Here is a 17,231-nt window from a genome sequence, read left to right as displayed (position 1 = left end):
CGAGAAAATACTTATTTTTATCGCGTAAAACATCTTCTAGATTAGTTATTATTTTCATTCAGACTTTCTTTTTTACAAGAATCACTTAACAAAACATTTAATTTACCTTGCATATATCAACTTTTCTAAAACGCTGTAATAAATGTAAAACAATGCCATATCTAAAATATCGTAATGAACAATTTTAAAGTTGATCTTATTACACTTGTGTCAACCACCACGTCTACAACTGTAAACACCACGTATGTCAACCACCACGTGTACAACTGTATCCAACACGTGTGTCAACCACCACGTCTACAACTGTATACACCACGTGGGTCAACCACCACCTCTTCAACTGTAAACACCACGTGGGTCAACCACCACGTCTACAACTGTATACACCACGTGGGTCAACCACCACGTTTACAACTGTATCCACCACGTGTGTCAACCACCACGTCTACAACTGTTTACACGACACCTACTCTGAGTATTTCCAGCGTGGAGTTCTTCCTCAAGCCTCCCGTCAGTTTCTCCAGGCACTCCTTACTGATTCGATTGCACGTGAGGTCAAGCTCGATCAGAGTCTTGTTTTCCTCGAGCGCACGTGCTAGCGCCTTACATCCGTCCAGGTAGAAACCATTCCAGGCGAGATTAAGCTTCTTTAAACACGTGTTTTCCTGCAAGAGGCATTTGGTCGCACGAAGGAATAATAACGAATAAATGTAGTTTTCATTATGTATTTATTTTAATGTCGATTATTTCAATGGAAGGAAATTTCGAAGAATGGACTAAATCCATAATTAATTAATAAGTTAATTAATGATTTTAGTGATGCTTAGAAACAATTAAAAATACAACGATTATACCATTAAACTGTAGTAATCACTTGTGTTTTTGGCTGCTAATATGCTTTCCTCATTCAAAAGAAAGGTATAAAAGTAATTTTACTACCTTTAAACTAAAATTGCATATTACTCATTCAAAATTTCAAATGGAAAGAATATACAATTTCTACGAAAAATCGCTTGCGTTAAGGTCAATTGCAGTGATCAACACCGCATACATGTAACACAAAACTGACACTTCGTCCGTTCAGATGTTACTCACCGCGAGCCCGTCGGCCACAAAGACGGCGCCGTCCCGCCGGAGGTGATTCCATGAGAGGTCAAGCGTCTCCATGGTGTCGTTCCATACAAGCGCCTCCCCGATCACCTCGCCGCCGGCCTCCCGTAGCTGGTTGTGCGCTAGACTCAGGTGCTTCAGGTTCAATGTGTCCTGTGTAAACTTATTAACTTAAGCTCGAGTTCATCAAAAATCTAAAGCTTATTGAAACGTTCTCGTTTCCGTTTCCTGGGTAGAACCAGTACTTGATGTCTTTTGGAGGAGATCTGATCCAAAGAACGCTCCCATAATGGATATCGAATCCGTGACCTCCCGTCAATAGGCGGACACCACATCCACTACGCGACTAAGACCTCAAAAACATGCCCTGTGCGTGGCAATATTGGAAAAAATGATAAAAGGTACGTTTATAACTCATTGTTTCAAAAGTTTAACATTTGAACTTCTTAATTTATAATTGAGACATTAAAATTTGTAAGGATGTCCTTAATTTATGGTGAGCCGCGATACATATCTAATTTGATTCGTTACCAGTACTCCCATAACTAGTGTACATTTTGATTAAGTGAAAAGTATGATGAACGTGGCAATATAAAGTGAAAAAAGACAAAATAACCATAACACGACGAAGGATTTAATAACACCTTATTTATTCGTGTATTTATTTCTAAGCTAATCGGGAATTATAAGTAGAATATTAACCGTGTTATCGACACTTCGGGTCTCAAAGATAAAGTTTTTTACTAGCTTTGCTCTGGGAAAACCGGGTTTAATATGTGTGCGTAAAGTGTCGTCCCAGGTAAGCCTGTTAAAAGGTAGTCTGTTCTTAGTGAAAATCCAGTTTATGCGGAAAGCGTCATCCCTGTCTAGCATGTGTGGAATGCAAGGATAATCTGGGACGACAATTTACGCACATGCATTAAGCTGAGTTTTCCAAAAACGCAATTAATTTATAAGCATCATGTTATAATCTTCCATGGTCAGCTGATACACGAGTCATTACAATCGTTAAATAATATAGACAAGATAAGTATTGATGCAAAGCATCAAAGGGCGTCGGGAATTGAGTGTAAAAGGCACTCAATGAATTTACACGGAACAATTTTTTTCTACTGTAAACATTAATTTATTGGCCGATTATTGTAAACAAAATAGAAAAAGATACTGGTATAACCATTATCTATGATTTTGTGTCATAACCCCCAATCAACTATTATCTATGATGTTGTGTTATAACCCCCAAATAACCATTATCTATGATTTTGTGTTGTAACCCCCAAATATTTCATAGTTAATTTTATTTACATTGGTTTCCATTTTTTACTGGCATCCGTGTGCAGTTTTCATTAATGGAACAGAACTGTGTAGGTTTTAAAAAATCTGCTTCATCTTGTAAGCGTTATTTCATATTTTTCTCAACTTCAAGGGGAGATGATTCTGAACTCATTCTTACGTTGCTCATTTACGATAGGGGTTGAGTACTCATTGATATGAAAACACTGTAAAAGTTTTAATGTGTTTACGAACCCCCCACCCTCTCACACATACATTTCATGAGCATAATTATCCTTGCATAAAAACAAAAAATGGTTACAATAAAACAGCATATTTATTTAAACTAAAATGTCTACATCAAAACAAAAAGTTAACATAGAACACAAATAAAATAATTTGATTCTACTGGGGCTCGAACCTTTGGCCTCTTACTTGTGATTCGAGCGTGTAACCACTACACTACGGAACCACTTGAAAAATAACCTTCTAACTAAGATATTAATAAGCTATTAATAGTCGGTTTAAATGTTAACCCGGAAGTTTAAACGCTGGATAGTGATAAAGGTCTATACCAAAGGGTCCATATCACTGGCAAGATACGGGTCAGGCTTTATATGTGGTTCTTAAAAAAAATGTAAGACGACTTGATAGCAATGAGACTGGGGTTCTGTGATGGTGCTCCTCATTGATAAGCGGCTGCTTCCTTTATCAAGACTCATAATAACAATTAATTACGCCTTTATTAGTAACTAGGTGGTTGCTAGGATAGTGGAACAAAGAACTTTTGTTTTTATACAAAACCACAAAGTTTCACCGGTTCGCGTATTTGCCCAGTCCCTATGATCTTTTATCATTGCCCAGTCCTGTGATCAGTTATTAATTAAGAAAGAATTAGCTTTGCGTTATTGGCAATAAATGTGGTAGTAAATGTAATAGGCACAAATGCAATACTTATTTACACTAATTTACACAAAAAATCACCACTATGCAAGATATTCTGACAACAAAAATATATACATTGATTCGTAAAATAACTTCTCCTCCCATAAGCGAAAAAAACGTTAATTACATACTAGTCTCAGCACTTCAGTGCGACGCCAATAAAACTGCCTGCTTACCTCAATCAGTGGGCGGATAACTTCAGCGTCACACTCTCGCAAGCCGTTTCCTGCAAGAATTGCTTCCCATTACAATGCGGACAGTGGACCTTTCATGCAGTAGGTGACAGCAATATAAACAGGCATGTTCACACATTGTTGAAATGACAGTGTTCCAACTTTTTGTAACAGGTTCAAAATGAAAAGACCACTTTGGAAACTGTAAACATTAATGACGTGGACACATGTTGAATCAACATAATATGATTTTTTTAGTTATTAAAGTTACACACGCGAAACGAGAATAATTTGAAATGCTTCTGTTGTTTTCTTTAAGTTTTGTTTCAGCGCGTGGAATAGTTATTTTAAATATCGACTTCATTGCAACGTATATCAGTTCGGATAGCTAAGTGGTTAATATCTATGTTATGGTGAAGTTACTATGTCGATAAAGCGATGTCTGATTCGTTTTATTAAGCGTTACTAAATAAATATACAAATGTCATCAAATAGATAAGATTCACTTTAATTAATTTTGTCATAAAATATTTTTGTATCAGAAGCTGTATTTTCCGTTGATTTGAAAGATGCAAACCGCAGATGTATACAACCATATATTTTTAGAAGTAAGACCATGTTTCAGATAGATTTTCCCTGAAACACATGTATAAGTTAAAAATAATAAAATATATAGTGTTGATTGGATCGTTAATGACTTATCTACAAAACATCAGGTTACTGTGCTTTAATATGTTTGTGTTTGTTGTGCCACTGTCCTGAAAAAATTTAACCGATATAATAAAAGGCTTGAAATGCTTACTGCTAATTGCTTTTTTTGCCATTTTAATATATAATTACGATATCTCCCATGTTCTTCTTAAGATTTATTGACCATGTAAATAACACAATTATGTGCAAGCAATAAAAACTTATACAGAGTTTATTCATCTGAAATGTGCGTAAATGACTGATTACCTGAGATATTTAGACTGGTCACCGAGTCCTGCTGTTTTATGAGATCCACTAGATGTTTTACGCCATGAATCCCTAGATTGTTGAACTCCATATTCTGAAAGCATACACGCTTGACAAGTCTGTCAACATGGTTAGAAATAAATCATTTCAATGTCAGAAAGTGTCCATTATTGTGCCGTTATGTTTTGTAATGTAGTAACAACAATACTAGAAGTGAATTTTGTGGTTGCTGTTTTTATTTAAAACGCATAGAGCTAACCGGCCTTATAAATTCTATCTGAAAAAACGTTCGTTGTTAGACCGGCAACAAAAACTAAGATGTTGAATATGATAGATATATTTACATGAGAAATGTGTGAAAATGAAAAACTAACAATGTGTTTGACGAAATTGTTTTCCCGGAGCATGTCTGCAATGTACTCGGCACCTTTGGGTCCCATGTCGTTGTCACCTAGGTCGAGAGTCTCTAAAGAAGAATTGCCCTTAAATGGAAATATTTTTAATATCACATATACTTGATTAGGAGTTTATATATATAATCCACGATCAAAATGTGATAAAAAAATAATAATACATTTCTTATTGGTGACCTCTGTTCTATTTATTCGTGTGTGTCTTTGTTATGCGCTTTTGAGTAAAAGCAGATTGATGAGTTCTTCACTTTCCATTTAAAAGGACCTCGAGTGCTGATAACACGGGTTCACTCTCCTGATGCAGTTGTATTTATGTCCTTTTTGTTAATCATTCGAGTTATATAGTAAGTATATTAATCTATTTTAATATCATAGTAAAAGGATGGCTTAATCACCAGTGAGAAGCCTAGCGTTTCGAATATAGTAGAATACGCGGCGAAAGTAAGCCTCTAAAATTTTAGAAAACGGAGCGGCGAAAGTAAGTGTCAAAAAGTATAGAAGAGCGAAAGGTTAATTAAAAGTGAACAGAAGTATCGAAAAAGTGGAGTACTGAGCGAAAGAAAGCGTATAAAACACAGAAACGTAACACAAAACTAAAAAGGAAAACATTGAAAAAAGTCACATTTAACTGATCGCCGACACAAATTGATATTCATTATCATTCAAAATCTACAGTTAAAAAGATTCAACAAGTTGTTACCACCAGAGCTACGGCAAGTGCTTTTACTGAATCACTGGTCATTTGCCGGTGTCGCAAGACGCACTTGTCATTCCTCAGCGCGTTGTAAAAGTAGGCTACCGGATGTACGTTGTACTGGCGACATGCGCGCGAATACATTTCCTGGCAGTGTTCCAAAGGGTTATCATGATGGGCCTCTTCTTCAGCTGTAAAAAAACAAACATCGTACATGATGTCATATATGCTTATTATATCATTTGTATATGGAATGTTTATGAATGAGGTACAAATATGTGCCCTTGCGTAAAAACAAACATTACATTTGTGAAAATGTTATATGCTCGGATAAACATTTACCAGTTATCATTTTGTACTTGATTAATGATAATAAACGATCATACATTTTATTTAATAATCACACATTGTATACAAAATCATACGTTTTAGAGCAAAATAATTAATTAGTTTATTCGAAAGTAAATATTTATATTTCCCTTCAGTCTGAAATAGAGCAATTGTCTTCAGTCTGATAACTGATTGCAAGTTTGTACTAGGTTAGAAGTATGTATTATCACCACTAATCAGCTTATCATGGTATGCCTTGATGGTGGAATGTTTTCTCTTGGTGGCTAACTATTTGTGAAATAATGTCACAATTTACAGTGTTGGATATTTTTCGGTAACAAATTTAAATGACAAATTGAATTTAAATTGATTGGTGGTGGCAATATAGCTTTTAACATGCATACTGATTGTCATGTTAAGTACATTGATAAGCAGTAAAAGTCTCTTATAACTCATTTTATGAGTGGCCAATGTTTTATCTTATTGTTTTATATGTGCAAAACTGTGATAAATGTAAATATTGGATGAGACTATAATAAACAAATAAACTTCGAACAGCAATAATACAAAAACGGAGGGATACAATATATTGAACTAAGAGAGTTTTAATGAAGCATTCAACATTTTAGATATATTGGTCCACTTCGAGAAAAGAGTATGATTAAATGGAAAGGACTGATAATTCATGCATTAAAGAAAAAAGAGGAAATGTGAAATGTGATGCAAAACCCAGGCACCAAATAGAGTTTTGTGACTTACGTAACGTTGTCTTTTCTGCAAGTAAAAACTTGTCAATAAATTGTTTTAGCTTCATAAGCATTTCCGGAATCAAAGTTTTAACATACAATCAATTTTAGAAAAAACGATTATTCGCATTAAAGAGATGCATGCACATGTGCTTACAACGTATAATAATTATAAAAACCTCAAGTATCAGATCTCTTATAAATGGCAAAGAACTGTCAGTACAAAAACATTGAACACAATAGATGAATGAGTTTTAAAACATAAACAACCAACTTTAAGGGTTGTTGTGAATAGTTTGTATAAATGATTTCCGATATTATGATCTGGGGTATTAATCATGGTCACGATCACTGAACATAGTTGTCAATTTATTATTATGCCGTGTAAAAACAGATCTTTATACAAAGTAGACATTATGTTACAGACACTTGTTACAATAGAAGAACACCTATTCGAAGGGTGCTGTTTGATATTTAATAACAACAATAAAAAAAAGTATAAACATAAGTCTTTCCGATTAAATTATACTTCTATGAACTTCGTTTACCAATTTTTATTTAAAAAGCACATGTACAATGTTTCTTCCCTGAAAAAAAGTACTTAGTCATCAAAGAACAAACTATTAATTTCCATATGTTATTTCATCTTAAAAATATCACAAAAATATAATTTATTTCTAATCACCGACCGTCAAAATCAAACTCCTCTTCATCGTCGTACATCTCCGTACTTGTGTGGCTCCGGGTACTCTCATGCTGGACGCTGTCGGCGGTCGAAGTCCGGCGCTTCCGGCGCCCAATCACCCGCCCGGCCGTCCGCGCCCTCCGCTGGACGCTCTTGTTCATCCGGTGCTTGGCCATGAGGATGTACGGATCTGTGGTGTTTGCGCGCTTTATGAGATTCCATATATCGAACTAAAAATCGAAGTCATTCATCATTATCATAATTAACTCAAAGCGGCAAAACAACTTTGCAGAAAACATTTATAATAACCATTTAATATGAAATAATAACGTGTTGTTAATGTTTTCTTTAACTGGAATACAAAGTGTTTATAGTGAAATAAATAGCAATCTATTTATAAATAACCTTTTGTTAGATTAATACATATTCAAAATGTGCAGATTTGAGTTCGAAGAATATAATAAAAAATGTACCTGTATGTCACATTATTAAAAACACTATACTCAATTAATAAGTAAATAAAGTCCGTTGTAAATCACCTAACATCAGCGTAAAGAACATATTGCTATGTACCGCAATCAGCGAGGTTGTTGTGACGTGCAACACATACATGAACAGAACAGAACAGGAGAGAACTTGTGTTTTATTATGAACTTGTGTTTTATTATGACTTGCACAATGTACATCGTTAGTATAACAAAACAAAGCATGATTAAGAAGAATCATGTCACGTTTATCATATATTTTCAGTATATAATACACTTGTTGCATATGTAATCTAAAATAAAAATAATAGTAATAATAATTATATGAATTATATTACAACTTCTACTAATAATGATTTGACTAATTAGTTCATGAATTGACATTAGTTTACGACTGCGAACATGGTATCATTTATTCAAAGTAAAAAATGTAGTTAAATATTTTTGTCTCATTCCACATAAGGATGTATCAATAATCGATGTCTTATAACACACTTTATTGATGATATATTTGGTTATTTTTTATTCGACTGTATTCTACTATAAACACGGTGGGATGAAGGACGCGCCTCGTTATCTTGATAACAATCTATATGGGCCGTGCTCTGCGAAAAAGGGGTTAAATGCACGTGCGTCAAGTGTCGTTCCAGATAAGCCTGTGCAGTCCGCACATGCTAATCAGGGACGAAACTTCCCGCCTAAACTGGAATTTTGCAAAGAAGAGACTTTCTGTAAACGAAAAAAAAAATTAAAGGGCGGAAAGTGTCATCACTGATTAGCCTGGGCGGAATGCACAGGCTAATCTGGGACGGCACTTTACGCAAATGCATTAAACCCGTCACATAGCACGGCTTAAAGTTGTTAGATACATTTCATCAGAAGTACATGCATACATCCCATTAAACATACCAGCAGTCATCCCATATTAATACAAGCTAATATTGTGTTGCTTTCATTGATAGATGAAATGAAGCGGTTGGCAATCAACGATTATGTCTTAGGTTTTAATGAGAATTTCCGATTGGATGATAATTCAATAATTTCATTTTGAAATCAATACAGATCTATCCTATGTTTCGTTTCGTGGAAGCAAAGCAGAATGGCCGCATGCAAATATATGGAAGAACGTTCAGTCCTTTACAAATCCACAACTCATAGATCCCTGTAAGTTCTCGTTTGTATTATACGCTTTGTGTTTTCAGGTGTGCGTTATGATCTAGTGTTTTTTGCGTTGCTTCTATGGTTTTATCTCTTATAGAAAAAAGTAAAGCAGTGTCAACATGACAAAACAATGGCGATCGAATCCTATACGCCCGAAAAAGTAGAAAAGAGAAGATTGCAACCCGTCCTTCAATCAAATATGGGCCGTGGCATGCAAAAATGGGTCTTATGCCAAATGCCGGAATTGTAGCCCCGAGTCAACTTGCGATTTACGCAGGGCCGTCTGGGGACAGATATACCGCATATGGTATAAGGCCCAGTTTTGAATGACGCGACTTATATATGTTTGTGATAAACTAAACAACAAATATGTTGACAAAACAAACATTCCTCCTGAATTACCCAAATTTATAAGTATATCTAGCATTAACCGATCAACTGACTGATCGGTGGAAATACTAAACAATATCTTTATAGCATTAATATCGACTTAGCGAAAAAGCCATTTTATATGCTTTTTCGTCACAGACCCGTATATTCACCAACAACGCCTACATTCTCTCAGATTAAGAAAAGCGAATGCTATATTCCGCTACCAGTGAAGAAAAAAACCATTTATATAAAAAAAATCAAAATGTGTGTAATCTCCGATCCTACTTTCTCTCTTTGAAGTCGATATACCACGGCCTGCCTGTTCCGATACTATTTTCTTTTACCTAAGTCTATTATATGATAATATTTGAATAAGTATAAACCTTATACATCTGGATATCAGTTCGTTAAGACTGTTACGCCTGAAATATACTTGACTCTACAAATAATTAAGCTCATTCAGCCACTTATTTCAGTAACGGTTTTGGAATGTATGTAATTTCATGAATGTTATTTATCTAACAACAATAGTTTATAGAAATATCAATGTAACTTGTAAAACATACGCAATAGCACCTGATATCGAAATGGTAAATGTTTTCGTTCCAACATTAACTGCTTTCATACATTTTAGTTTATTGTTTATAGACCCATGACCGATTGCGTAGGCTTATAAAGATCAAGTGTACTTAATTTTTTTTAGCCTAAGCGACCAGGCCAATTTAGATGAATGATACTTTATTCCGCACAATAGAAGTATTGTTAAATAAACCTGTCCTACTTATGGGACTAATGTGCAATAGTTTTAACTGTGAGAAATAATTTAGACGTATTGGTTTTGCTCTGTAATCTATATTTGTTCAGATCGCTATGCAGTGATTGTGCAATGTCACAAATATGCGATGATTTTCTTAAGTCTTTGCTGCTATCACGACAGTAGCAATAACAAACACAAATTGCTTACTGATTTAAGGATGGTGCTAAAATATTTTTATAAGTACAAACAAAAACGTAAATAAACGAAGCATAGAAATGTTTTTCGTTTCGATTGTCATTGAAAGGCCGATGCCTTTCGAAGTAAACATGAATCGTTAAATGATCCGTGAGGAAATTATGCGACCAGCTGATGTTTATATATAATCAATTACGCGATATAAACAGTTATTACTCCAACGTGGTTTATTTTAAAGTAAGTCAATTGTATCGACCGTCTCCACAGCAAACAAAATATAATGGGTTAAGTTTTAGATTTGACATTTCTGCAATTTAATTAAATGGAAAATAATTTGTGCTACGAAAGTGTTGAAATATTGAGAGGAAGGGGAAACAACTACACAATAATATGTTTTTGAATTCATATTTAAATAAATATCCTTATTTTTAAATGTTTCATCCATTCCAAAAGATTCCGCCACACAATATTTTGAAATATGTATGAAATTGCTGATAAAAAAGAAGTCCATTATCTGTTTTACTACATCTCTACCATATATATGTATTTTTTGTTTAAAACAGGTGCAGTTTAAATTTGTTTAAATAGATTTTGCAAAAATCTCTATAACAATTCTGTGAAACCCAATGACTAAATAAATACCTTGTAAACTGAGTGCCTATGTTAGTTAGACATATATGAAATCGATTAAAATAAATTTAGTACAATGTATATTGTTCAAAAGTTTAGTGTTTTCGTATCAAAATGACTAAAGAGATTGACGAGAGAGATGTAATCAAATTAGGGTTGCTCTGGTGTTTCCTAGAATTCACCTCTTACAAAGGCAATATACTATATGTAAAATATATTGCCTTTATTTTGTTGATAACACAAACATTTTTAAGATGAATGTTGAAATTAACTTCGTCAAATATAAAAATGCATTGCCACGCTAAAGTGACTAAATATACAGGAAATTAGACTGCCGGTTATTAAATCGGTGTATAATTTCGAAAATGTGAACATTATGAATTCATCCCATTGGTTCACAGTCCGTGTCGAAAAGTCAACAGGGTCCAAAATGTCGGTTCACCGTTTACATTATTTTATTCATGTATAAACATAAGGAAGTTAACTAAAAAATTCAATTAATGTCAAAGCAGTGTTAATGAACTGTTTAGCCAAAGAAACGAACATTCACACCATTTGAATTTTAAGTAACTGGCAGCATTTTAGTTAAAAGTGTAATGATCTTCGATATTATACATAGTTAGTGTTTTTATAGTTCTCCGTTCTCATTTCGAACTTGCATTCTTACCCCCAATCACGAAACTTACAAAGTACGTTTGTGTACAAACAAATCTCCATCTATATAACTAACTACCATCTTAAACATGACCTCGGCTGCTTGCACCGTAATGAGATCAAGAACATTGGCAGTTTTGGCATGTAGGTGGTAGTATAAGGGAACACCTTAACAAGTGTAATCAGTTTGTCCACAATTTTGCGGGAGTAGAAAATGTTCGTAATGAAGGTAACGATGTTTTAGATCTATAATTTGTTGTAATGGATGTATGGTTGATCCCACGACATGCATTAAGTAATATTAAACACGAACCAATAACCAATAAATAATGGAAAAACATAAGCAATTCTTCCCGTTTTTATACTAAATAATAGGATATGTAATTAACGACAGTTTATGAACAAGCATTTATCAAATGAAATGGGCTGTATACCCTCTTGCATTCAGCAGGGTATTGTATAAGCATTTTACTTTATTTATTAGAAACCGTTAAAGGGGCATTTTCACACATTTTGGCATGTTTTGAAGTTTGTCTATTTAATGATTTATATTGATAAATGCTTACATTAGATATAAATAGTTCCACTAATAAAAAATGAATAAAATTCAAGAAAAAAAAGTAACCCTCAACTGGGCTCGAACCACTGACCCCTGGAGTAAAAGTCTATCGCTTAGACCACTCGGCCATCCGTGCTCATACAATTAGATATGAATTTTATACTTTATATAAGCAATCGCCGTAGTATCACAAAATATAACGACAAAAACAGAACTCTCCAAAAAATTCAATCGTTTCGCGTTGCAACGCTTCCTAACTTTCATGTTTTTAAATCGTCAAAAGATGCATAATTATAATGGATATTTTAGAGCATGGTAAATGTTCAGTATAACTGTTTCCTCACAAATATCATAATTACAACAAAAATTTGCGCATCTGAAACATTTTTTTTTGTATTTTGTCAATTTACGTTAACGTGAAAAGGCCCCTTTCAGAAATAATTTACAGTGGCACTTAATGTAGAACAGGGTTTTAAGTACGTGTAAAATGTCGACGTATGCAATGTTTAAAACGACAAATTAATAACCACGATATTTAAAACATTAAGCTGAAATCGGAGTTTATAGCTTACATAAAATTCATTAAAAAAAGAACAAACCAATATTTTGTGGGTCAAAAAGAGAAACAACCACAAGCGTCATGAAATGTTTTCTTTTATCGCACAGCGGCTCCTCCGTATCGCTACAATAAGTAACAGATCCAACGTCACATTCGTAACAGTGCTCTCTCATACCTTTTTAGGATCTAGCTCGTCCATAATCTCAGACATTCTTCTCTCATCATTAGAAGCCATTTTTTGTGTACATCCACTACTTACTAAACAAAACATATCACGTAAAATATAATATTTGAGCCGCGCTCTGTGAAAAGGGGGTTAAATGCATGTGCGTAAAGTGTCTTCCCAGATTAGTCTGTGCAGTACGCACAGGCTAATCAGGGACGACATTTTCCGCTTTTATGATAATTGTCGTTTAAAAATAGCCTCTTCGTTGCAAAATCCAGTTTAGGCGGAAAGTGTCGTCCCTGATTAGCCTGTGCGTACTTCACAGACTATTCTGGGAAGACACTTTACGCACATGCATTAAACCCCCTTTTTCACAGAGCACGGTCCATTTCGTTTAAACGCCGTTTTGGAAGACTTAAAATCACCTGTGTGGATCTTAAACTGACAGCCACAGCAGACCAGGCCCATGGCGAAATGTTTTGTCTTCATTAATTACCAATCTTGTTTGGGTACTAAATGGCGAATATTTTGACATTCTTCCCACGATTGTTTGCCTGATATCAGAACTCGCAATTGTTAACCATTATGCAGTGTCTCGACACTCGTGTAATTCTTAAATTTTATACCGTGATTTGCACGTTTCGTGCAGCACGGTAATTTCTTAAGATGAATATATCTCTTAATAAAGTGATTGTCCAATGAACCGTGTTCGATGTGCGATGAAGAATGATTTCTATGTGTTTTGGAATGGAACGGTTTGTTATTAAGTAGACAAAAGATGTGCGTTTAATTTAAGTGATTAATTTAATATTATTTTTACACAATTAAGTTGCAGTGAATTAGGATATTATAAAATCGAACCACAATGCACAAACCAATAAGTACAACAATGGAAGTATATCAAATAAGAATTTGTTGACTTTGTGTCAATAATTTCATGTCGAAAACTCACAAAAACTTATAGCTGACTGACTTCTTCAGTAAATTGTATATATGAAAAACTGACCTTATTTTTACCGCTCATGGTTTCAAAGTCTGCTGCCATGAATGACATTGTACGACGCTGTGAAATTATCTAATCGTTATAAACAGAACGTGTCGAACAACAACACCAGAATCCACACCGCCTTAATTCTCCAGCGGTCACTACCGTTGATACTTTTTTCACGAATAGTTCAATTATAGCAATCATGACAAAATGTAAGGTTGAACGTTTCATGTACACGATGCCTAGTTCGGTCGATACTGGATTAACGATCTATTGTCGTATAGTGCGTGTATCTTATCATCTATTAAACAGCGTTGTATTCCACATGAATAGTCCTTTTTCTTCGTTTATAGAATAATCGTGAATAATAAATAGCATGTCCACTGATGCAAATTATTGTCAAAACGAGGTATTGTAATTCAAAAGCGATACTAGTAAATTGTGGGTCCGCTGTCTCAATCTGTTAATGCACGAGCTCATTTTGTCATGTTGACGATTAATTTATTGAATAACTTATGAAGTTAAGTAGATTAACACGATTAAACGCCAATCCGGGGATAATATATCACCATATCGCATAAACAAACCAGCTGAACCACTGAAGACGTTATATGAAACTGATACTCAAATATGATTTATTGATTTACAAAATGCGACTTTCGATTAACAAGGCAAACTCTTTTGCATCGACAATTCTAAGTCGCTGGTACTGTGGATGTCCTCTGATGCATGATTTTAATTTATCAATCATATTAACATTTGCAATACATTGTAATCGCTTCATTTGTTTTAAATATCCCTGCTTGCTATTCTGCATTAATCTTTCATTTTGCGGTATAAAATATGCTCTTTTTAATTGTTGTTGTTTAAGCTTTATGAAAAATATTAACCGCGACAAAATTGTTCGATACAACGACAAATGAATTTTCTGAGGACTATTTATGTTGAATATAATAACTGCTTACGCTTATCATAACAAACCCTCAATATGCAGCGTACATAGCTGATGATTTAATGTCTTTAGACCTAATTTAGTGAACAAAATCTGAGCATGTGACCTATTAAAGCTCCAAACTGTTGACACCACAGCAATAATCTAGTATCGTGTGACCCTATACGTGGAACGTGTACCGGTCATAACATATAACTTGCGGAGCTTTGAATGGACATAGATCATACGCATGTTAATAAAACATCATTAAAACAACATTAAAACGATCAAATAAAACAAAGTCACGATATATGTCACACAATCTTGTAATACAGTCCCCATTTATAAAAAAAAATCTTGGCAAATAAACATAATATTTAGTCTTGACATAAATGAAAGGTTTGCACTTGAGAATCTAACTTAGATTCACAAGATGTGTCGTGTTCTGAGAAAACTGGGCATAATGCATGTGCGTAAAGTGTCATCCAAAATTAACCTGTGCAGTCCGCACAGGCTAATCAAGGAAGACACTTTCCGCCTAAATTGGAATTTTGCTTAGAAAATACTTCATTTAAAACGGAAAGTTTCGTCCCTGATTAGCCTGTGCGGACTGCACAGGCTTATCTGGGACGACACTTTACGCACATGCATTATGCCCAGTTTTCTCAGAACGCGACTCATATTGTTGGTTTATATTGTTGTTCGGATGCCTAGTGATGCTTTATTTAAATGAATATCAATTTAGTATCAATATTTAGGTGTTAGATGGAACTAATAAAATGCTTATTCAAAACAATTTAGCCTAGTTCTGGGAAAAGGGACGACACTTTCCGCATGCATGAACATGTTCGTTTAAAGGAAGTCCTTTTAAAACGAAAGTTAGTTGAGGCGGAGAGTGTCGTCCTTAATGAGCCTGTCTAGAAGGACTAATTTCGGTAGAAACTGTTAAAGAACTTAGCTCAAATTATTAAATAGTTAAAGCTTGACTTGCGTAAAAACGTAAGATAAGTAAGTAGAGATAAAATCCAAAGACAACGATACTGGAAAGTGATGGTTACCAGAATTAAACTCCAAAAGTGCAGATCCTTCCAAATGCGTCAAGAGGTATTCAAACATGTGTCTATCTAATGAGTAGAACGGGGTCGATTCTAGTGCGTTTGTATTTTGTTTTTAAGAAACACATCTAGCATAGAATCATGATATTATTAGAAACTTGTTTAATTAAACCAGTTGATGTTCAGTCTGTCACCTTTGCGATATATACAAAAATTATATATATAGGATCTGGCACGAGTTGACATATCATACCATTTTTTATTAAACGAGTTCAGGAATTTTGTTGGTAGTAAGCGAGCCTTTGGCGAGCTTACTAACGAATTTCCTGGACGAGTTTATAAAATATGGTATGATATGACAACGAGTGTCAGATCTTTTTATCACATGCTTTAAAATGAGCAAATTAAATAATTATTCACGCAAACATAATGATAAATCCCGAATGTTTTTTACATTTTGTGACGTCATTTGACGTTGCAACGTCATTTCAGCGAAATAACAAAATGCGATTGGTCAATAAACGAAAACTAAGCCAATGAAAACGCTTACAAATGTTGTATTACACATTTGTAATATGAAACATATGTAATGTTATGTTACATGGGAAACAGGGTAAGGCATGTGATAAAAAGAAGTATTTACTCATGGCTTTATTATTTCAAAAAACAAATACAATTGTTTCGCCAATTTCCAAATGACCAAATGAAACAAGCCGTATTAGTAAAGCTTTAAATGTCCTTTTGTCATTTCGGGATTCATCACAATGGTAAATAATCTGTGCCAATGAAGTGTAAAATTATTGAATGGAAGGAGGAAATTAACTTAGCAATAATATTTCGTTCAAATCCTATTAATATATCATTATTTTCTGTTGTTTCATGCATTCTTTCAGTATTTAGACAACTAAATTACATAAATGTTATGTTTTGTTTAAAGCAAATGAAATATTTATTTTATTTGAAATAAAATACAATTTAGTAAACAATGACTTAACTGTTGTATAAAGGCCAATACATAAAATATATTATAAACAGAAAGCACGTGTTCATTAGTTAAATAAAATATAGGTTTTATCAATTGTATCAATATTATTACAAAATTTTAGAGTTTGCAGATTGACGGAGAAAAATAAACAAATCAGGGTTGCTATGGTTCTTTCCTTAAATTGGCATTTTTAAAAAACATCTTATATGCTTATTATATTATCTTTATTTGGTAGTAAAGACATACAATTTTAATAAAAAAAGTTGACATTGTGTTCATAAATATTAAAAAGGAATTGCAACTTTCAAGTGGTTTAAATAACAGGGCAACAGACTACTCATTGTTATATGAAAAAAGTAAATAATTGATTAATCCCAGAATATCGATTTATTACATAAATTTGACGATA

At 33.9% G+C, this 17,231-nt stretch overlaps 1 protein-coding gene across 1 annotated transcript in view; it reads right to left on the bottom strand.

The window, feature by feature from the left end:
• LOC127877241 (leucine-rich repeat-containing protein 74B-like) overlaps positions 1 to 17,231 on the bottom strand; it is a 28,112-nt gene that overhangs the window by 7,490 nt on the left and 3,391 nt on the right. Inside the window, exons 2-9 of the mRNA XM_052422927.1 lie at positions 7,330 to 7,555; positions 6,654 to 6,668; positions 5,571 to 5,755; positions 4,832 to 4,939; positions 4,458 to 4,551; positions 3,504 to 3,553; positions 1,096 to 1,263; positions 471 to 665 (exon numbers count right to left, since the gene is read on the bottom strand). Of these exons, the coding sequence (XP_052278887.1) occupies positions 471 to 665; positions 1,096 to 1,263; positions 3,504 to 3,553; positions 4,458 to 4,551; positions 4,832 to 4,939; positions 5,571 to 5,755; positions 6,654 to 6,668; positions 7,330 to 7,555 (1,041 nt within the window). The remainder of the gene's footprint in view (positions 1 to 470; positions 666 to 1,095; positions 1,264 to 3,503; positions 3,554 to 4,457; positions 4,552 to 4,831; positions 4,940 to 5,570; positions 5,756 to 6,653; positions 6,669 to 7,329; positions 7,556 to 17,231) is intronic.

The sequence above is a fragment of the Dreissena polymorpha genome, chromosome 4 (assembly GCF_020536995.1).
Source record: "Dreissena polymorpha isolate Duluth1 chromosome 4, UMN_Dpol_1.0, whole genome shotgun sequence".
Lineage (NCBI taxonomy): Eukaryota > Metazoa > Mollusca > Bivalvia > Myida > Dreissenidae > Dreissena > Dreissena polymorpha.
Note: the sequence above shows the minus strand (reverse complement) of the source record. Positions and strands in the feature narration are given on the sequence as shown.